The sequence below is a fragment of the Varanus komodoensis genome, unplaced genomic scaffold (assembly GCF_004798865.1).
Source record: "Varanus komodoensis strain SLA01 unplaced genomic scaffold, ASM479886v1 scaffold32, whole genome shotgun sequence".
Lineage (NCBI taxonomy): Eukaryota > Metazoa > Chordata > Lepidosauria > Squamata > Varanidae > Varanus > Varanus komodoensis.
Window position 1 is genome coordinate 5,480,909 of NW_025335798.1, and position 22,434 is coordinate 5,503,342.

Sequence of the window (22,434 nt, forward strand, 5' to 3'; positions counted from 1 at the left end):
AGACATGCATGATCACGGGGGCGCTCCTGCAGGAAAGACAGGCGCAGGCTCAGCCATCTCCCCCCACCAACCAGCATGATCGCGCCCATCTCTCCCTCCCCCAGCATGCCCCGTTCGCACCCATCTCTCCCCCAGTGCGCCCGTGATCGCCCCCGTCTCCCCCCCCCCACAGTGCACCGGGATGATGGGCACATGCAGGGATGACTGGCGCGATCGTGGTCATTCTGGGGGTGGGATAGGGCCGCGCTTGTGCTTGGGGTGGGGGTGAGGAGATAGCCACGATCTTTGTTGTCCTTTGTCACTTTGCTTCACTTTTTTTTTATTAAAAAAAATGGTTACAGAATGGATTACCCTTATTTACATTGAACCTTATGGGGAAACTTAACTTGGCTCATGACCAGTTTGGGTCACAACCAGAGTCCTGGAACGGATTAAGTTTGTGAGCCAAGGTACCACTGTACTTTGAAAAGAGCATCAGCAGAAGATCACAAACCTGAACGAAGTTGGTACAGGATAAAATTGTATTGTTTCAGGCCATGGTCCTGTTGATATCCTGCACTGCCACTGGTGCATTGAAGGCTTCAGGTGCTCTCACTGTAGCTTGGGATGCAAGGTTCTACTATGGATCAGATATTTAGCAGGGAACTGGGAATGTCAGATTTCATAAGCTGGTAAGACCAGGATAGATAGGTAGATTAATAGACTTTTATTTTTAAAATTTATTTATAAGCTGCCAAGGAGTTCAGATAGACTCTCTAGGTGGCATGCAACAGTATGCATCACATAAAGTTAGAGTGAGGCTTGACTATACAGGGTTTCCTGCAATGAAGCCAGGCACCAGCTCAACTACCACTCCACTTCATCTGACTCAGATGACAAATAAGAATAGAGCTGAGTATCAACAGCAGGCTCCCGAACCCTGGATGACATTTCCTGGTGGCTTCACAGAAAGATTGACAAGGTATGGAGCAAGGTGGGTTAGAATGGAACCCTGCAGGTGCCATATCTCATATGCCATGGGGTCTAGCAAAACCTCCCTCTCATGCCACCTTATAGTCCTGACTCTGCAGGGAACCACCATATTACCAAGATCCAATGCACATCCCACAAAGTCAATCCAGCAAGTTATTAGTTGGGGGTAACAGTGTCAAGAATAAAAGAGAATCAATAGGGTTATACTTCCCTACCTCTCTACTGGCAGAGGTCACGCATCAGGGCGATCAAGGCTATTTTCACACCAAAGCCAGGTCTGAACTCATGTTGAACTGACTCCATTTTATCCAAAATATGGACCTGGAATTGGACTGCCAGCTTCCTATCTCATAGCTTGTCCCAAAATATACAATCAAGCGGATATTTCCATTTTACAAGTGAGCAGGGTTAGTAATTACCATCCGCACATGGACACCTTTAAAAATTATGATGTGTCAGCCTTCAATCTTCCCATCAACTATTTTGCCACTGTCAACTCACCTAATATTCCCTTCGAATCAAGAAGTTATAACTACTATCAAATATCAGGTACCTGTCTAGACTGCAACAGACAAGATTCAAATCAGGAGCAATGCCTATGCTCACCCAGCCTCATTCCCCTGATGAGCTGCATTCATCTTCACCCAGAGGTGATTATGACAAAGACTTCTGCTTCTGTAGTGATTCCCACTGCTTGGCAAAGGATCCCTAGGCACATTTCCAGCAGGTTCACAAAAAAGGTCCAATAATATACTGGTCCTTTGCCAAGGTCACTTGCTTGGCATTGCAGGCATGTCAGCATGCCCGGCTCACGCATCCCCTGAAAACCTGCTGCCAGTTTGGCAAGGCCTGTCCCTTCCTTCTCCTTGCCACCCCAGCACTGAGTTCTGCACCACTCTGACACCTGTCTCAGCTGCTATTCCTGAGCCTGAAAGCAAAGGCAAGGTATATGCCAGCATCCCCTAACCCAGTACCCTCCAGATGGGCAACTTCTGTCAACTTCTCTCATCTCCAGCCAGCCTGGCTTAACAAGTGAAGAGAGTGGCTTGTTCCAAACAGCTCGGTGAGCTTTGTAGATCACACCACCGTTTATCGAATCCATATAAAAAGAACACAGAGTAGCACAAAATAATGGCGCATTGGGCCCCTTGACATGGAGCAGCAGTGGGTTTTTGTGCTTGTTACTGTCATACTGTGAAGGCCAGCAGATTCTACACCTGCTGCAGATTAGCTGTTGTCAGGCAGGCAGATAATGGAAGAGTTGCTTTCTCAAGCCACCCAATCTTTTGCCATGCAGACACCTCCCTTTTGCTCTCTTCCCACTCACTGCCAGACCCTAGCCTGGCTATTTCTCCCCCCACATCTCCTTGCCTCTCTCTTCCTCCTCTGTTCCTAACCTCCATCTTTCTCTGCCTTTCTGATCTCTAGTTTTATTCCTTCCATCCCTTCTACTGTTCAGCAAAGGCCTTGCTATTTCCCTCTTTCCCCTAGTCTCTAGCTTCCCTGTTTCTTTCTCTTTAGCTCACTGTTTGTCCCTCATCTTGCCTCTTGCCTAGTTCTTTCTCTAGTCCTTTGCTTTGCTGCTTCCTCTCTTGCTCTGCCTCTAACTGGTTACTACTATTCTTTATCACTACCTCTTTAGCACCCTGTTGACTCATCAGGCTCTGACAACAGCCATTATGTGACTAGCAACATTCTCCACAGGAACCATTTTGTGGTGGTGCCCACAGCAGTTCTTCAGATTCACAAATATGCCCACCAGTCCAAAAAAGCTTGAGGGGGGTCCTTGAAATAGGTGAGTTGTGTTCTAGGAACATTTTCAAGAGCCAGTGTGGTGCAGCAGTTTAGAACTCAGGTAATCTGGGTTCTCGTTCCCACTTGGCCATGGAGCTCACCTGGTGACTTTGGGCCGATCACAGACTCTTAGCCCAACCTACTTCACAGGGTTGTTGTTGTTGTGAGGATAAGAATGAGAGGAAGAGGAGAATTATATAAGCCACCTTGAGTTCCTTGAAAAGAAATAAGGTGGGATATAAATATAATAAATAAATAAATAAATAAATGAAACTAGCCTGTGATTTTTATGAGGGTACAACCATATATTAGAAATGTGGTGCAGTTGTTCCCCATGGTTCTTCTCTTCTCTTTCCTGCATGTAATAGCTAGGACAATGACATCATGTCTGCACTCCCTGTATTTCCCCTGGGCTTACTGCTGACAGCCAATATCGTGTGGGTACCACTTGAGTGGGGCAGCATCCTCCCTCAGGCGCTCACCCAATGCCTGAAGGGACAATGGACAGTTACACCACATAGCCCTGTCCCTCTCAGCCAGCTTGTGTTCACACGCACCCAAAGTGGCCCTACGCATGTACAGTCACATGCTTGCAGGGCTTGTCTACAAGGTAGAGGTTCCTGATTGGCCCCAGATCCCTTCCCCTTCCATGTGGGCATCCAAAAGCATGTGGAGAACCATGTCTATGGTGCCCAAATGAGTGTGTGCCCAGAGGAGCAGTTGGCTAGTCTAGAGCCCACCTGCACGACCCCAAAGCCCCTCCACATACTGAGTGAATGACTGAAAGGGCCCTGTGTGTGTTTTCCAATGCAGGGCCCTCCAGATATTTCAGCCTGCAACTCCCACGATCCCCCACCATTGCCTACAGTGCCTAGGGCAGATGGGGGTGATAGGCCAAAACATCTGGAGGACCACAAGTGGCCCAGCATGGCACCTACTGCATTCAACTAGAGATGTTATGGAGGAGGAAAGAAAGAGATATATAATATCTCTTATAACATCCAGCTCTGTCCTGAGCAGAGACTGATGCTGGATATTGCGAAACAGTCTTCCCCAGCCTGTTCCCATGCAGATGGGCTGGGCTGCAGCCTCCACCTGGGGTTCTTTGGGAGTGGCACTCCAGCCCGGCTAGAAGGCGTCTGGTTGGGAAATGCTGTCCTGATTCCTTGCACTCCCTGCTGAGCTACAGTAACCACAGACCACAATCCTCCCCCTAATGCTTCCTTTCTTTAAAACAAGATTAATTAGTCAGGCATTTAATTCCTGCCTTGAATGCGTGGATTTGCCTGCATTATCAGAATGTGTAGATTATTACAATAACGTTACCAAAAGACCCCTCCCCAGCCCCACAAAAAATCACAGGTTGACATACAGGCTGAATATGATTTTTACAACTCCTCCATTTAGATAAAATCCATTTCATTTTTAATCCATTCATACTTGTCACATTCATTCAGTTACCATTGTTGGAGCTATGGAACATGTGACCAACCTATTTTATATGCAGAAGGTTTCCAGAGCATCATGCTACCTGCTTTTCTGATGTTCACATGTTCCTCAGAGTTCTGTCAGTGTTGGGGTATCATATGTACTCTTCTCTCCAAGTCTTTATACAATGTGGAAAAATATATTCTTTGGCTACAGAGGTTCCAGTTGTGCATTACTGAAACCCTACTTTCTGATATGGAAGGACATCACCTTTCCCTTAGAAACTTCTACAGCCTTCCTTCAACTTGGTAGCAACATTCCTGAACCATCTTATCTGGTATTTTCCACTTATCTACTCATCCACCATCACTTTTGCAGTTCCTCACTCAGCTCTGCATGTAGACACACCTCCTCATAATTTTGCCCTCATTCTTCTAGTAACTTTCACTGAAATTTCAGGAACCTGGAAAATTGGTGCCTTGCCTCTCTTTTGCATCCCCTCTCCCCTCATTTCCATCCTCATTTGAGGTTCAAGCTACAGCCTCAGGAAAGGAACCCACAGTGATATTTTCCTGGGTGGCTTTGAGGGGCAGGAGATGGGGGTTCCCTTCCTACAGCCTCAAATGGAGGACTCCACAATATCCTGTGGTCCTCGAGATGGCATACAGAGTGTAATAAAAATTCCTGGTGATATGTTTAATAAAATAGTGAAACAACAACGTTAGCTACAATAAGGCACAACATGGCCTTATTGGCCAATAAAGCACAACATGAAGCAGGAACTTGATTGACACAAAGGCCATTGCACATACACTGGCTTCAGTGCAACCTTTTTTGTTCATGTTTTGTTTGTTTTGTTTAAATTTTAAATGTCTCTGGCAATGCCAAATTGTCAGATGAGGCATCTCCTTCCTACCCTTGCCCTATGTGGTTGCTCTTACAGACTTCATTTACGGCACACCGTTATTAATTAGGTTCTTTGCAGGTTGAGGAAGCTGCTATCCTGCAGGGCTGCATGGGCTGATTAGCGTCCGCCTGCAGCCACTGTGACAATCAGGTAGCCAGAGAACCCGTGGCTCCCAGCCACTGCCCTCACAGACACACGATTCGGAATGTGCTGTAGTCCATCATCCAGCTTCGCCAAAATCACCTCTCCAGCTCTCAGGACATGTTGGCAGAGGCCTTGCTGCTTTCAAAGGAAGTTTGATGATGCTGGCAGATCGCAGGACTCATGTCATAAGCTGCACAATTTGGATGGGGCCACTGAAGCGGCTAGTTCTCCGCTAGCATTTTGTGCCTGGCTTTGATTGCTTATTATGAAAGTGAGAAGTAAGCCAAGCACAAGAAAATACAGAGTGGTCTCGTATTGAGAATCCCAGCATGTCACTTGCACTCTCTTACCAAAAGGTTTTCCAGCTTTCCAAGAAAGAAAGTGTGGCTGGGGAGTGGGAGGGAGCATTGATCTGTTTCATTTGGCTCTGTGTAAAGCGAGGACTGGCAGCACGAGGCTCTGAGATGTATCAGTCTTGAAAAATTCTCTCTGGCTGGTACTTTCAGCCCGCTGCCAACATGATGTTTTCCAAAATGCCCATTAGTGAACGTCTTTCTCTGCTAACAGCTTCCCGCACATGTAACTGCAAAGTTCAATTTGTGGAAATTATGAAAGCATCACTGATAAAGATTATATTATAAGGTGCTTGAAATGCCGAAAGCATTAACTTTGAATTTTTAAAATATGCATTGATGGATCTGATTAAGGCGAGATAGCTGAAAGCCTTGCAGGGTTTCCTCTCTCTCTCTCTCTCTCTCTCTCTCTCTCTCTCTCTCTCTCTCTCTCTCTCTCTCTCACTCATGAAAAGATCTTGTATTATATTGAGAAGGGAGCAGTTTAGGAAACCTTTTCTCCTGCCTTTTTTTTAAAAAAACCCCTATATAAATTGGAAGTAGATGATTAATTGCTCAGTTTTTAAAAGGTGTAGGCTGAAAGTAAAATGACACTGGCATGATAGGTTGACAACTGTGTTGTTAATCTATATTTTAGTCCTTTGTTAGCTGCATCAGTATGATGATTACATCTGTATCTTACCTTGTTTCTGTGTGACAGCATAAGACAGAGCTCCTGAGCAAGCTCCCATCCTAGAACTGACCAAACTAAAACCCACTTGGCGTTAGGACAATTACTGTGTTATGTGCCATGCCCATTAACAACGTCAATGCCAAGGAAACCATTGCTATCTTGAGCTGGGTAGGTAAGTGGGCTTTAAGCCCTGGCTTCCTCCTGCAGTCATGATCCACCCTAGTCCCTTTGCACCTGTGATTTTCCTTGCCCAGAAGTGATTCATTAATAGGCTCCCTGCAATTACATTAGAGTAAGGAAGGAAGGAAGATGCAGCTATGTCTTCAACCGTAGCGTGTGGCTAGGCCCTCAGGAGCACTACAAACTGCCCACCCTTAACCACTTGTGATATTTGTGCAAACTTGTTTCTTGCAATAATCCAAATGCACTACATGGGGGAAGAGTCACTTGTGTCCTAGGAAATACAGTCTTCCCGCCATAAAATTACTGTTGTGCTGTGCTTTTAATCCATGAAGGTGGAGTTGGACTGGGGGAAGATGGAGGACTTCTGGGGGATGAAAACCTGCAATGAGCAATTCCTGGGTTATCTCAGCAGCAAAGCTAGGGGTTGTCATTGACTTGCATCAGCAACAAGTGAGGACTGCATCCAAGTGATAACTCCTGTTGTAATTTCTCACAGCTTCCAAGTGCCGCTTGACAACAGTCGTTTAACATACTGATACCAATTACAGCTACACCATTTGGATGGACAAGAGAGTCAGATGCTTTTAACAAGCAGCAAAGCGTTTCATTTTTTAAATGTCTCCCATAATTCATTCCTTCATCTGTGCAGACTCAGAAATATTTCATAACAAATGGACTTCTGAGAAGTGAAGCAAATTGTACTTTTCGCAGTTGTGGACTGAATGCAAATGTTCCCTTCGTTAATGGACTTTCCTTTGAAATCACCTCCTTTCAGGGTTTCCTAGTAAAGTTCAGTGAGTCACCAAAGTCTGACTGGCTCAAATAATTCTAAAGGCTGAGAAATGATTTTTATATGCCCAGCAAAACAAGCAGGGTAACTGAACATCTCCCTTTTGGAGGAGATGCTGTGCAGATCACAGATTCTCTGGGATGCAGGACTAACTCTGCATTAGGCAGAGTGAGGCAACTTCCTTGGTCAGCAGATCCTGGGGAGGGGGTCACAGCCACCCGCTGAACATTTCCTTCTGCCATGTGTCACATGGCACTAGTCTGCCCTCAGACGTGGTGGAGGTCACAGTCCCATTGATGTCAAACTCTGCTGCTGGTCTAGTTCAGTTCTGTACATGGAATGGGGGATGCTACCATCTTGTTTTTGTTTTGCCTCAGGCAAAGCCAACTTTTCTGCTCTTTCTCCAGAAGAAACAAGGACAAGGAAGGGATTTTGCTTATGAGGGTGAATCAGAGAGCACTTGAGATGTGGCCCACAGGCCTCACATCCAGTACCCCTGAAGCACAGAAACAAGAGTGGTATTCAAGACCAGGGTGCAGTAAGGGACTATGCACTCCTTTGACAGACATAAAATCTGCCTTTGATTCACTTGTAAGCTGTGGGCTAAGCTTTATTCCTCTTCCATATATAAAAGATTATCTTATTTAATTATGGGTTTATACCAGAACACTACTGTACAGGTGAGGTGTGGAGATGGGGAGGACAAACCTTATCCTTGTTACTAGGGGAGTATGTCAAGGCTCTATACTTGCATCCACGCTATTTCATCTATACCTTAATGACCTAAGATTTTTTCTTTATGGGACTTTCATGCCCCAAACTGGCCACAGTTGATGTCCCTATACTTTAATATGCTGGCATCCCTATACCTTTATATGCAGATGATGCTGTTCGTTCGCTCTTTCTTTCTTTCTTTCTTTCTTTCTTTCTTTCTTTCTTTCGCCAAAGTCATTCTAAAATGAACACTGAGAGCATTATCGGTTATTGCAATGAAAATGTTTTTTCGATTAACATTAATAAAACCTAAATTACAGTCTTTTCTAGGAGTTTCTCCCTGAACAAGTAGCTCATCGGTGGTCAGTCCACTGAACAAGTTAGAAAATTTAAATATCAGGGGATTGTTTTTCAGTCTTCTGGTTCTTGGGTGGCCCATTGGAAGTCTGCTTTACAATCAGCATCTAACAAGCAATAGTTTGTTACTTTTATATTAGAGGAGGACAGTATATTCCTGCAGCACTCCAAGTCTTTAAGGCCAAGGCATTGACACAACTGCTGTTTGGAGGCCCAGTGTGGATTTGGAGGTTTTCCCCTGCCTTAGAACAAATACTCTCAGCCTTTTTGTATCAACGTTTTGGTGTACCTGTGTGCCATCAGCAGTTTTGCAGTTTGAGGCTGGGCTCTCATCAGTGGAATGTATTGCATGGTACCGGGCATTTAGATACTGATTAAAACTTGCTTATGCAAGCTCTAAAACAGGATATGTGTCCCTCCTGCAGAAAGACAATTTCAATAGCCAGTAGTCTGAAGCTATCAGAGAGAAATTACAGCTTATGGGTTTTTCTGATAGCTTTGGGTCCACTCAAGATATTTCCCAAGTAAAACATATTCTTGCATGCAAGGACACAATATCCCTTACTTGCTGCACAAACTACCTGTTCCCCAATTTACTCAGGCTTGATTTTCAACAGTCAGCACAGTGCAAAATATCCTGAAATGTTGGCTGTTCCCAAATATGGAAAATGTTCTCAAAAGCCAAGTTCAATGTGTTGGATGCTGTGTTGGATGAAAGTTTCCAGGAAATTCCTTATATAAATAATCTCTGCCTATGCGGAGAAGAAGTAGTAGAGTCCCTTCCCCATATACTCCACTTATTTTTTATAGAGATGGGTGAATATATTATACTCATTATACCTATTATAAATAAATTTAGAATATTTAAATCAAAAAAATATTTATTTTTATTTTCTGTAGCTAAGATTTGTAAGAATATGCTTCGATTTTAAATGTAATTTAAACAAAATGTTTTACATATGGTACTGTATCTAGGTTTTATATTTGTCAAACAGTTGCTGTACTGCTATTGCACATTCCGTTTTAATAATCATTTGTGTTTTAAATTGGTCATTCATGTTTTAAATGGTCTGTGACCATACAATAAATAAATTACAGTCTGGGGTGCAGAACAAAGTTGAAAGACAGCAATTTCTCTACAAACAATTTTTATCAGAGGTGTAAGTTTTTGTTAGTATAAGTTACATTACTAGATTAGCCAGAAATATAATGAGTATGCTTCAGACACCAGTTCGTAGGAAGCATTTGGATAGCTTTAATACAATGCTAACAAAGCTTATATTACTTATATGCTAATATGTTACATATATACATATACATATGCATTACTGCCCACTAGAAACAAGGGATATATTGTCAGGCAGCATGGAGCAAGGCAACATGATCTGCAAGATATATGGAACACATTGCTTGCTCATGGCCTGGTGTGAGGAGGCAGAGGGGTTCACCCCTTTTCCTGGGGCCTTCCACAGAGCAGGGCCGAAGACAACAGGGCAAGGCCGGGATTCTGTGTGGGGAGAGCAACTCGCGAGAAGACAACAGCCAGGAGACGCGTGCGAGCGTGCAGCTGTATGGGATTGCGGACGGAGCAGGAACAGCTGGGTTGGGTGGAGTGGTGCAGAAGCAGGGTGGATAAAGGGGGAGAGAGGGTGAGTGGAGAGAGATGGAAAAGAAAGCCGAAACACGTGCGTTTGAAGGAGAGCTGGCCCGGTGGTTGCTGGCAGGCGGGCCAGCGCTACCTGAAAGTGGAGACTGGGGAGCGTTCCTGCCAGGGCGACCATTCGCTGCCATAGCGACAGGAGGGAAGGGAGCCAGAGCAGGCCAGGCCATGGCGCTGTGGGAAGAGAGCCGGTGAAAGTGTAATGAGGCAATAAAGGCCCAGTGAGTGCACTGCCTTTCTTGTGTTGCTCTTCATGGAAATCAAGGAAGAGGCAGCTTTAGCCAGCACCCCTCTCCTGACCCAGTCACACCTGGGCTCAGGTTTATTCGCTTGGCTCTTGCTTCAGACCAGTCACTACTCATTCCCAAGCTTGTGGACCTCACATGCTTTTGCCCAGACCTAGTGCCGCACTGCTTATATGGACATGCAAGAACTGGTAAAGGGAAAACATGATATATTTCCGAAGGATTGCATGGCACGTCAAATGGCTTTTCATTGTACAACTTTGGGTGCTTCTTAATGGTTCCTCTTGTTCTGCACAAGCCCACTGTGTAAAGTGCCTGTTTGCTCCTATCAAGCTTTCATGGATTAATTTCAATCATCCTTCTCTGGCAGCCAGTGAAGGAGCTGAGATTAAGCTCTGGTGGCTAGCCGTGTCACTCTGTGCGGCTCTGATGAAATGTTGCTGCAATCCAGAGACTGCTGTCTGAAAGAGATGGATGCTTTTGCTCTGAAGCATACCAGAATTTTCAAGTTAGAATTTTTTAAAGCATACTTTTCCTTGATCTCAGTTGTCAAAGTGTGTTTATGACTTCTCGTAACTATCTGATAATATCTTGAGACAGAGTGACAGATTCATATGATGCTTTAATTAGTGAATCCATTTCAAATCCACTGATAACTGAGGTTATTCAACATCTCACACAAGCAGTTATGTCTTAGATGATGACTGTGAGCCTCTAAACCAGGGCTGGTATCAAAGAAAGCCTCTAAACCAGGGCTGCCTCTTGCTCTGGTGATGATGGAAAGGAGATGCCGCTGCCCCCTTGCTCCCTGGCTTGCTGCCAGTCAAGCAAGTGGTAGGATGCAACAATGAGGAAAAGGTTGCAGCTGATGACCATAGTGGTAAGAAGGTGGACACACTGAAGTGGGGGAACTGGGGGGGCTTTGTTCAAGGGCTCTCAAAAACTGGGATCTAACTGTTGCACTGATCTAACATCATGTGCAACAGTCAATTCAACCATTCTCACCAGTTTGCAAAAAGAAATTGTAGAGAAGAGAAGACACCATGAAAATAATGTTTTAATATCTCTAAAAACTTGGACAAAAAATGGCGCAAGTTTAAGCACTCTGAAGAACAGTTAAGGCTGGAGAGCCAAGCTTATGTGCTTCGTAAAGTGCATTTTTTAAGTTTGAAAAGCAAGTTTAATGCAAGATGGTCATTCTTGGGTTTTTTTCAGGTTACTACTTCCTCTCTGCCATCCCTTAGTAGGCTTTATCATTGTACTAAAATGAGGGGTCAACAAAATTAGAAGAGTTAAAGAAAAGTTGCTGTGGTGCAAGATTCCAGCAGTTTCTCATATAAAAGTTAAGAACAGTTCACGCCTACTCTTTAGGTCTATGACAAATTGCTAAAGCCCCTGATGTAATACACGCTATCAATGTGCACTATACCATTTAAAATTTCTTAATCTAATGAAAAGCAAAACTAAAATAAACAGTTTTCAAATTCAAGATAATGAACGTGAATCTTGAATTGCAGGCTAATCATGATATGTCCCCTAAATGTTTTTTTAAACATGTGGAAGCAAAGCAAGACAATCACCCTCCTTAGAGCTTCCCCAGAAGAATACAATTTCAGAAGCAATAACTGGTTTAGAGTTTTGCAACGCCATTTGCTGGTGGGTAGATGGGCATGCGAAAGCCTTACACGAATGTTATTTACTTCATGGGAGACCTTTGGGAGGAATGATTAATATCTGGATGGTTTGCTTCTGGAGCATACAATCAGTGGTTGCTGTTAGATGTTTGTCTCTGGAGAGTCTTTTGAGGAAGGCCTTTCCTTAGTGGTAATGAATATTACTCGCTTGGTAAGCTTGCCCTCCTGCATTTGGAGGCGCTGCTTATCATTCTGATTGTGCCCCAAAGTCCTGCCCCAAGTACACCCATGGACACAGTAATTAGATCACCCTTCTGTTGCTGGTGAGACAGTTCCTGGCCACCCTGCCCCTTCCAACCACTCACTCTGCACTTTGTGCCTATTTTAAGAAGTCCTCAGATCAAACAGGACGAAAGGGCAGTTAGGGCTAAACACCTTCAGTGATGATAGATTACTAATACATGGTTACTGAGGTTTTACCAGCAGCAGAGTAATGTTATTAGGTCCTATATCATTATATTTTAATGTAGAAAATGCCTAGTGATTTTTTTTCCACTTTAATGCTTCCCATTCATTATACTCTCAGTGTGGAGACACGTGCATTGAGAAGACCATTAAAGTTACTCTCTATATATATTTCATTCCTAGCTCAAGGCTCTGTTATTTTTTTCCCTACAAAGGACAAGGAAAAAAATGTCTTCTTGAGTACCACCTGTCCATCACATCCTCTTGTCAGAGCTTTAGGAATAATATCCAGGAATTTTCTTCACAGAAATCACACTACAAAGGAACCAACCTTTATAAAACCTTCCCTACCCTTTTCTTCTTTCTCTGTGTGTATGTGTATTTCTATGCACAGAATAAGAGACATACACACAAAGGAAGGATATAACTTCATTCATATGATAAAGTTGTGTGACTCATTAAGGGCACGACAGATTTGTTAGTCCTTAAATGCTGTAAGATTCTCTATTAGCGAAATGAATGAGCACTTGGACAGTCTAAAAGCCTTCTTTGACTACATATAAATTGAAACCAAACAAACATCTCTCTTTATTGCATAGACTCCAGAAATAAGGTTTTTTAAAGTATTGTTCTAAGGGGCTTTCTTTTGTCCTCTTTTTGGTAATGCGTACCTGGTCACCCTACTTAGTGCAGGAGAATCTGGGAGTCTCAGTAAGAATTAAGACACCAGTCCAGGATATTTCTGCTAATTATTTAGTAATCTAAGGAATCCGGAAAGTCACACTGCAGATCTTGGTTGTGATGTGGTAATCACTTCTCACAATCTTAGATTAAATTGTCAGATTTGTATTCAGGGCCACCTCTCCTGCAAGAGAGTAGGCAGTGAAGCTCTCTGGCACAGCAGCCTGCCCTCTCCTTTCCTCTGAGGACCTGCCCAGATGAGATTGAGGGTGGGCAGGGGGCTCTCTGAGCAGGACCTCTCAGCACAAGCCAGAGGACAAGTAAGCTCTCTGCAGAATGTGTTGGCAGGACTTCCAGCCAGCTATGAGTGCCTGGCTGTGAGTGGGCCATTCCTCATTGTGGGACAGATGCCTCAGGTAACTGCTTGAGAGGGTCATCAGGGTGGCCTAGAGAGCAGGTAATGGCACTAGGTTCTGTAGCAGCAGTGTTGCGTGTGTCCTTCCCAGTCTCAGGTCATGGGAGGGCTTGCACCAGCACTGTGTCTGATGCTACTTCTCCTTCATAGTATTTAGAATGAGCCAGAAAGCTGCACACTGCTTGTAGATAGTGCAGCTATAACACAAATAAATTAGAGAGCTCAAGAGTTATTTCATTTATGGGCAAAGTTACTGGCATTTTCTGAATCTCTGGTTCAGTTTTCAGTTTTAGTCCCTCCAGAATTTGTGCTTCATTCATCTTACAAAGAGCTTTTTGATAGGGGAGCCTGTTTAATAGGGGAGTTTAGGTCAAGTGCAAGGAGTCCAGGAAAGAGTTCTTGGTTCAAACAAGTACCTTGACTCTGGGAGGGGAGATTTTACCTTTCCCTATTTTCATTCTGAAACTCTACTTACCTACAAAGGGTTTCAGCTTCCTGATGAGACATCAAGGGCATCAGTTGTCCTAGCAGGAGTGAGCTCTTTCTCAAGAACATCTGATGGATGTTTATCAAAGGAGCCTGAAGACAGTGCATGGTTCTGGCAATATGCAAAGCCTGGCCATAGTGTGCAAGGTCAGCTCATGGAGGTAAAATCCATTCAAGGTACATAAACTCAACTCATGTCAGGCAAAGTAGGGTCACATGTATAGTCAGAAGCCCTCTTGGAGACCTCCCAGTGAGGTGTACATGTGACCACTGTCTCCTATGAGGACAGTCTATGCCCTAAATGTCTCAGTAGGGAACTGAAGCTTTATGCAAGGGGGCAGGATTTCAGAATAAAAACAAGGGAAGCTTAAGCATCCCCTTCCACAGCCCCATTGTCCTGATCCAGATGAGGGCTTCTCATCCTTCCACTGAAGTAAATAGGCTAATCACACAAAGTTGTGCTGTGCAGGATTGGAAGGATTGGCCTTGATGCTGGGAAGATCAAGGATGATTCCTTAACAAAACTTCTAAGTCCATACTCTGTATTCCAGTTGGGCGGACACTGAATAAGGTTCTGATTGTCCTTCCCACTTCACCTCATAGCAGCTATTTTAAAGTATAAAAAGCTACAGCTTTAAAAACCATTTTCCATTATACAGATGTTCTCTTCCCATCTTGATTCATTTCATTACTGTATCCCTACAGTGAGAGTGAGGAGCATCAAAGCAAGCAAATTTAGCCCAGCTATCTTTATTCCCTGATTCTTTTGCTACCCAAATTGCTAGGTATACTATCAGATGATGAAACCACCTGGCCCTGAGCTGTTGAGTTTGTATGACAAGTAATGGCAGCATTCACATTTTCTCATTATAGCCAGTTGCAACTTGTAACAATGCAATGAATATTAATAGTATTTCTTGATGAAGATCTGACTTGAATGCCAAACAGCTCTGGCTGGCTTTCTGTTCAGGTGCTGCTTTTACCTTAGTGCCCACCTTGTTAGCTCTGGAATGTAAGCAACAAGCATCCTCAACCAAAGTACCTGGGCCAGGCCAATGGAAATAGCAGAAGAACCAAGGCAAGGATTGGACACTGGTGAGACAAAGGCAGAGTCAGGCACAGGTGAGAGTCCAAATGAGTGAAGATGCTGCAGCACTGGAGACAAAAACTGAGTCAGGACCACAGTACAGCTCCCATGAAGACTAATGTTGGTATAGAAAACTGCAAGAAAGGGAAGCCTTTTTATAGAGCTTCCTGTGATTCTCATCTGCCCTGCCTGATTGAACTGAGGGTAAGCCCAAAGCTGTCAAGATCTGGAGGTGACCCTGCAAACACTCACATAACAAAGCAGGTTGTTTTCTGCCTCAGGCCACTGGCAGGAGGGGCAGCACTATGCAGGCCATGCAGAACCTGATGAACATCAGGGATCGGATAGGAGATCTTGAGGAAGAACTTTATGGAGGACCTACTGGAGGGGCAGTCACCATCTCAGAGGGCATTGCTCCCTGGACAAGTTCATCTTCCTCTGAAGAATGTCTCTTAAGGCTCTGCTCTAGGTTTCATCTACTATTTAATTAATTAATTGCATGTGTTGACCATCCAATAATGAAACTTCTTCTGACAGTTCACAAAATTAAAGTCCTGCTAAGGCAATGAGGTTGTCTTCATTACTAAAACATGTTTGCTTTGTGCTAGCCCACTGAACAGTCTTTTTCAGAAACTTTTTCAGATCTCCACCTTTTTCATGCAGTTCCCAGTATGTGTCTATTCATTTTCAAGGACAAGAAGAAGGTTCTCACCAAAATTGTCCTGCTGCCTTTTAAAGTTAGTTTTGTAAAGTTAGTTTTGAATTTATGAGATATTCCTTGTGATTGTGAGCAGCCTTGAGCAAATTTGGGAAGGCAGAGCATAAATAAATTAAAAAATCATCTTGGAGAATTCATCAGCATAGAGTTTCACCTTAGTAAATTATCCCTTGGGAGGTCTTATCAAGTTAGCATTCCGAGTCCAGATATGAAGCCTGGAAGATATTTTCCCAGAATACACTGTCTAGTGACTGAAGATGAAGAGTAGAATGTAGCTTGACTCACTTGTTTGAATTATCTGATGTGATTTCCTTTGCTGGTGCCTGTGCCCATTTCCAGTTGTGCCACACCCTGTGGTCTAGATTGCATGGGTTAGCCAGTCCATCCCGTACCTGTGATCAGATGCAGTCATTAATATCTTCAACACAGATAATCTCCTTCATAGGTAATAGATGGAAAGAGGCAAAAATGTATCACACTGTTGCATTTTACAAATCTATCTATGGTGGTTCTTCTAATCATATGAAAAGGTGATTTTCTGTGGGCTCTGGCCATTAGGACAACGAATCATTGCAACGTTTCCTCAGTGGTCGGAAAAACAAGGGCTTGATGATACTCAGCCTGATGATTACATTTCCATGTGGTTAGAGTGCTCAGATGGAACATTTCAAAGTGGGCCCATATAGAAAGCAGTTGTCTATTTCAACCCTTGGAGAAAATGCAGTTCCATCATCTTCTTTGGACTGCAGCAAAAACAAACACATGCACACACATTTTTGATTCTTTCTTTCTTTGTTTCTTTTTCCAGGGTGAGTTGCTGAGTCCATGTCGGTGTGATGGGTCAGTGAAATGTACACACCAACCTTGCCTGATCAAATGGATCAGTGAGAGGGGATGCTGGAGCTGTGAGCTGTGTTATTACAAGTACCATGTCATTGCCATAAGCACAAAGAACCCCCTGCAGGTAAAGGTACTAGAGATTATTTCAGAGTCCCTTTTTCCATTGTTTTGGCTTATTTGCTACTCTTTCCCCCTCTATTTGTTTCTGGATATCCGTGTGGCTCAGATTTTCTTCGTGTTGTACATTGCACAATGAATTGAACTGCAGAACTGGGCTTTCCAATTTGATTTATCTCTTACATATATTCTTAAAGTTTTAGATAAAGTCATCATTTTAATTTTAAAGAAATCCTTTAACCTGCTTAGCCCTGGTCATGAAAGGAAACAAATCCAAACAAAAAGCCTCATGTGTCCTTCACAAGCTTCTAAGACTCAAATATTGATGAGGCTTCAATGGGCATGCATACCGCACATGGGCAGAATTATCTTGCCTCTTCCCAGCTCCAGGATCCTTCTTCCTATGTGAATTTCAGTCAGCTCTGTTTGCACGGCCTCTTCTTCAATATGGCCAAGGGCCCAGCCAAGTGAGAGGTGCTGGATGTTTTTGCACTGTCTCACCGCAGTCACAAGACTCCATGAGTTTTCTGGACTTTAGATTTCCATTCTTGTGTCATCCTCACTTTGATTTCTAATGCTATTCATGGTTTGGGGCAAACATACCCAAGGCATCACCATTCCCCTAGGTCCCAACAGAAATTGCTTTCTTACTTAGAGCTTTTTAGCACTGCTGAAGCATTGTTTTCCCAGAATAAACTGGAAGAGGAACTAAAACAGGTTCCACACAAAAATATAGTACTAAATTATCCAGCAATTCACTTTTCTGTCATGCTAAGCCACAAGTAAGTCCTGTTCATCATTGTTTCTGAGCTATGTTAATTACACGTTTGCTCCTGGTAGGATCAGGCCATTTATTGCTTTTGATGAACAGAAGTCAAGGAGTAATTATCGGCAGCCAATTAATCATCCCTTGAAAAGCCTGTCTTAATTTTCCCAGTGTCATTTTCCATTCCTGTGTGGTAGATGTGGGTGTGATTTTTTCCTCCCATTATTCCTCTATAACAATTGAAAAGAAAAAATAAATAAACAGGAACCAATAATAAAGGTGCACCCCATTGAAGTAAAATTTTACTTTGAGGCTATTAAGAATGGCTAGCGCAAATGGGCTGAACCAATAGGGTGGAAACGCTTAATTAAAAGCACTGGATCCCTTAATAACATCCCTAATGCTTTGTGTGTCCACAGTAGCCAACCTGGTGCTACGCTTGGACCACTCTCAGTACCTTGCAAGGAAATCTCTCTTTCCATGGTAAGGTTTCACCTTCCTCTCCTCTGTCATGCTCTCAGATCAATGTGAGGGACCTCTTCATTTCTAATAAAGGGTTTTAAAGAAAATTGGTGCAGCTTTCCAATCCTGTTGTTGCTACTGAATATTTATAATAATAGGCAGTAACCTATCTGGCACTACCACAAATTTAAATTACACTGTGCCAATGTAAGCAAAGTTCTAGCCCCAGATGAACAGCCGCCGTTGCTGTAACGTGTTTCCCCAGAAAACCAGTTGTGCTAAGCAAATGCTGCTAGCTTTGCACCAGAGATGGTAGATCCTAGTGCAACACGATCTGCATTAGTGTCAAATAGGCTTAACAACAAGTTCAGTTTCAATCAGGAGGGTGAACATTATTTGGCAGGCTTGCAGTAGCATCCATGGCTTGGCCCTTCCCCAGTGATACAATCCCAAATGACCTGATAAAAGTTACTTCTAGCTTTGCTCGAAACTGTGCGCAAATTAAATTTTGTTTCCAGGTTATAAGATCTAAAATGAGTGTGTGCTGTGAAAAGTGTCGCTCCTATCATGGAAAAAAATGCTTAGTTGGATAATACTTAATTCGATTATCGTACACTTCAAAACTAAGGAGCCGATTAACTACTGCTGCAGTCACTACACAATGTTGTCAAATGAACTGACAGAGAAGAAAATGAAGATGAAATGGAACTACGGAAAACAAACTTGTATGCCATTTATTTTCTTTTTACTACTTGCTTTCTCTACTGCTTTCTCAAAAGGAAATCAGTGCAGCAATGCTGCACTGATAAATTTTGCATGCCAGGGATTACTGCTAGCTACGGGTGAATATCTGTTTTGTGCCTGCTCAGCTTCAAGATACTGAGAACAAAAACAATGGGGTAATGCTATGTGCTCTGGTCATGTGCATCTGACTAAATTCAGGAGCTTATATACTACATGTCTGAAAAATAGTAACCAAACAGCAGCCAACTCTGCTGGAGTACAATCCTATGCATGATCAGACCGCCCCTCTCCCCAACTCGGGAAAGCTGGGAGTTGTAGGCCTCTTTTCTGTCCTTTAATGAGACTGAGATACATTATTTCCTTCATTCTACTGAAAAATGAAAGGAAGTTAATTTTCCAGTATTGAATTCAAAATTGTACAGATTGGTGTGTCTACATGTCACAGGCTTCTTGAACTCTGTATGTGCTGAGATGCTGAGGACTGAAGCTAGGACCCTCTGGTTGCAAAAAGGGTCAGGATTCAGCTCTGGCACTGAAGTGGAGGGAGCGGCCATGGCTGCTTCTGCAAGCAGGAAGTCCTGGCTTCAGTCTCCACTATCACCAAGTAAAACTGGAAAATTTTCCTGTTGAAATGCTAAAGGGCTGCTGCCAGTCTGTGGTCTGATTTGGGATAAGGCAGATTCCTGTGCACCACACCATCTCTTGTAGTGACCCATTTAGTCTCTGTTCAGAGCCATTCACTGTGTAAACTGGCCAGAGAATTGGCATTCCTGGAACATTACAGCATTTGGTTTGAGGCAATTATGTGGCGGGGAAAGGCAACTGCCAGCCAGAGCCCTCTCATTCCTGCTTAACCTCCAGACAACAAAACTATAGCATACTGAATATGGGGCTCACTTCTCACTGTTTGGAAGTGGGCGCATTCTGCTGAGCATTTCTGCTAAGGCAGAAAAAGGACTGGGTGTGAGTCACTGTACCATGTACACCTCGGCAAACACATCCCAGTGCTCTGGAGCATAGTTCCCATTGTCTCCAGGGAAGAGCCAGTGGCACTGGAGGCCTTCAGCAGAATGTCCCTAAGAGGGCAGCTCCTCCAACACAATGTCTGAGATCAAACCCAAGTGCCTCTTTTTCTTTTTCATTTCCATTTTTTAATTGTGCTTTGAAATCAAATTTACAACACCTTACACGGCTGTTACATTTGACTGAATAATCTGAATCATTTGCCTCCCCACCCCAATTCCCCTAGTGGCACAGGATTGAAAAAGCTCTGGAAGGCAACAGCATAATAATATGTCTCACAATTAGCTTTCCAGGAAAAAAGAAAAAAGAGAAGTTGCCAGGTGGGTATGAAGAATGGCAAACCGAGAAGAATAAAGGATTTTTTAGCATCTCACCATATATAGCATCATACCTTTTTCTAAAAAGTCTTTCAGCAGCCTTCCCCAACATCATGCCCTCCAGATAGGTTGGACTACAACTCCCAGTATACCCCAGCTTGTATGGGAAGCACTACGTGAGTTAGGCCTCTGCCTCTCAGCTGCACAGAACAATGCAAGATCTCAGATCTCTGAGAAGCATTTTTTTGGTGCAACTAACACATAATTAATCTGTGTGCATGCTATGATTCCCAATCTCGTTCTAAATACAAATCAGTCTTCCATAGCGTAAATGGCTTACAAGAAGTGACTACAAGCCTCTAAAAGAGAGCATTCTTGATTTTATTTCTCCAAACTGGGGAAGGGATCACAGGGGAAACTGCAAGGGTGGGAGGGGGCATGTTGCCAGTGCATACAAGGCCAGAGAAGTGATCCTGGGACAAAAATACTCACATATTTTGCCTGGCAAAATGAATAGCAATTGAAAGAGAAGGGGTACAATTTTAATCAGGAAAATAGCATGAGGGAACTCAGTTAAAATTCCTTTGCCCCAGTGCCCGTTTTCTGATCTTAATTGGATTTGCTGACTCAGCATGAAAAATTAAGTATAAGATCTAGTTGTGCCCCCGTGGCTGCTATTAACAATTTTAAAATCCACAGGAGATTCTGTTAATGATTCTCCTGAACCACATTTTTAGTTTGGCCCTTAGACATAGCTAGATAAACAGGACCATTGTACACACTTTAGACCTTCTAAAGTGAATGAGATATACATACCAAGAGTGCCTTCTTAAAAATACCATTTGTGGAATGAATTAGTGCAATGAGGTAGCATTTTTGGCAGCCAATTACCTTTAATGGGCTATGTAGGTGCATAGCAGAAAAAATACCCAGGTTAGAAAAATACAATCAAAAGCTCTACAGAAATAAACAATGTTGCATGAGCATGGGGGGAAGGAGCCTGAAAGGTTGGTCCAAGATCTCTCTGTCTGTAGCTATATAAATGTAATTCCTTCTAACACTGGCTTGAATCTTCCTGAACTCATGTTGCCAAAACCACATCACCAATGCACAGAAGAGGTATTGGTAGTTTTGGGGTAACTGTGTGATAGGCCTATGTACAAAAACTCTGCAGAAAAAAATAAAGGTAGTGGTGGGGAGAGACCCAAGACAGGCAATCGATTGATTGATTAGATGTACATCCTGCCTTTTTTTCTATTTTAAAGAACTCAAAGCAGCTTACATCATTCTCTTCCTCCTCCTCTCTATCTTATTCCCACAACAACCCTGTGAGGTGGTTTGGGCTGAGAGTCCATGACTGACTGGCCTAAAGTCACCCAGTTGGCTCTATGGCTGAACAGGCTCTATGGCTGAACCCAAATTGCCTCAGTCCCAGTCCCAAGCACTTAGCCTATGCACCACAGTGGATAATCTCAAGGATATCATTTAGGGCATGGGATGTGGTAGGGCAGAAGCCCATTTCAAGCATTCTCTTGAGGCTGGTTTGAACACCAAGTTTAAAACCCGTCATGCCATTCCAGTTGCAGCCACATTCCCTCTGCTTCATTTGCCTCCTCACAGCTCTTCACGGACTAATTCTGTCATTCAGGTGAATGGAGAAGCCTCATGCTCTGTAGCCTTGCATGTGGACTGAAGGCACTTTAAATGTTGCAAAATAAAATAAATTCACATGAAGTAAGACCCCAAGGATGAGAGAAGAGTCTTCAATCTTGGATGCTAACTATGTTTAAGCCACTCAGCCACTGGCTCAGGTAGTACATTCACAGCAGGGTTACACTGCGACATTTTATTGTGGTGCCCTGCTTGTGTCTGTATGGGTGGGAAGGTTAGAAGAGAAAAAAGAGAGTAACAAAACAGAGATACACATTTCAGTTTCTGCCCTTCATACTATTTGCCTTCCTTTTTGGGCTCCTAACTGCAACTCATCCCATTCAAGAAGATCTCTATTCAGTCCTCAGGAAATATTTTTCAGGAAGCTTAGGGAGATGTGTACAAAAAAATGTATGTTAAACAATGTGCAGAAAAATACATACAAATACTGGTGCAGATTTGGGGAACAATCACATTCTGATGAACCTGAGTGAATCAGGCTTGACAGTTTCAACTCTCCAGTCAGAGATCTCTCTACCTTGTCTCTCCCAAACTACTACTAGATTATTTTTCACAGACAGATCCTGCCCACTTCCTTCAAGTGGAGTGGAAGTCATATTTGCAAGTTCTACTAGGCTGTCTCTGTGTAAACGCTCCAAAAATCTCCACCTACCATTTTCTATCCCACTGATTATCAATCAGTCATCTTCCTGGGATATGAACCAGTAATCTCCCCAACAAATTTTACAGGTGTGATTATGTTAGTCTAGAAGTAGGCACAAGATAGGACACAATCCTATACACAATCT

General features: G+C 43.3%; 1 protein-coding gene across 1 annotated transcript in view; it reads left to right on the plus strand.

Annotated features, from left to right (window-relative positions):
- MARCHF4 (membrane associated ring-CH-type finger 4) overlaps window positions 1–22,434 on the plus strand; it is a 150,006-nt gene that overhangs the window by 98,583 nt on the left and 28,989 nt on the right. The window contains exon 2 of the mRNA XM_044438304.1: window positions 16,515–16,670. Within this exon, the coding sequence (XP_044294239.1) occupies window positions 16,515–16,670 (156 nt within the window). The remainder of the gene's footprint in view (window positions 1–16,514; window positions 16,671–22,434) is intronic.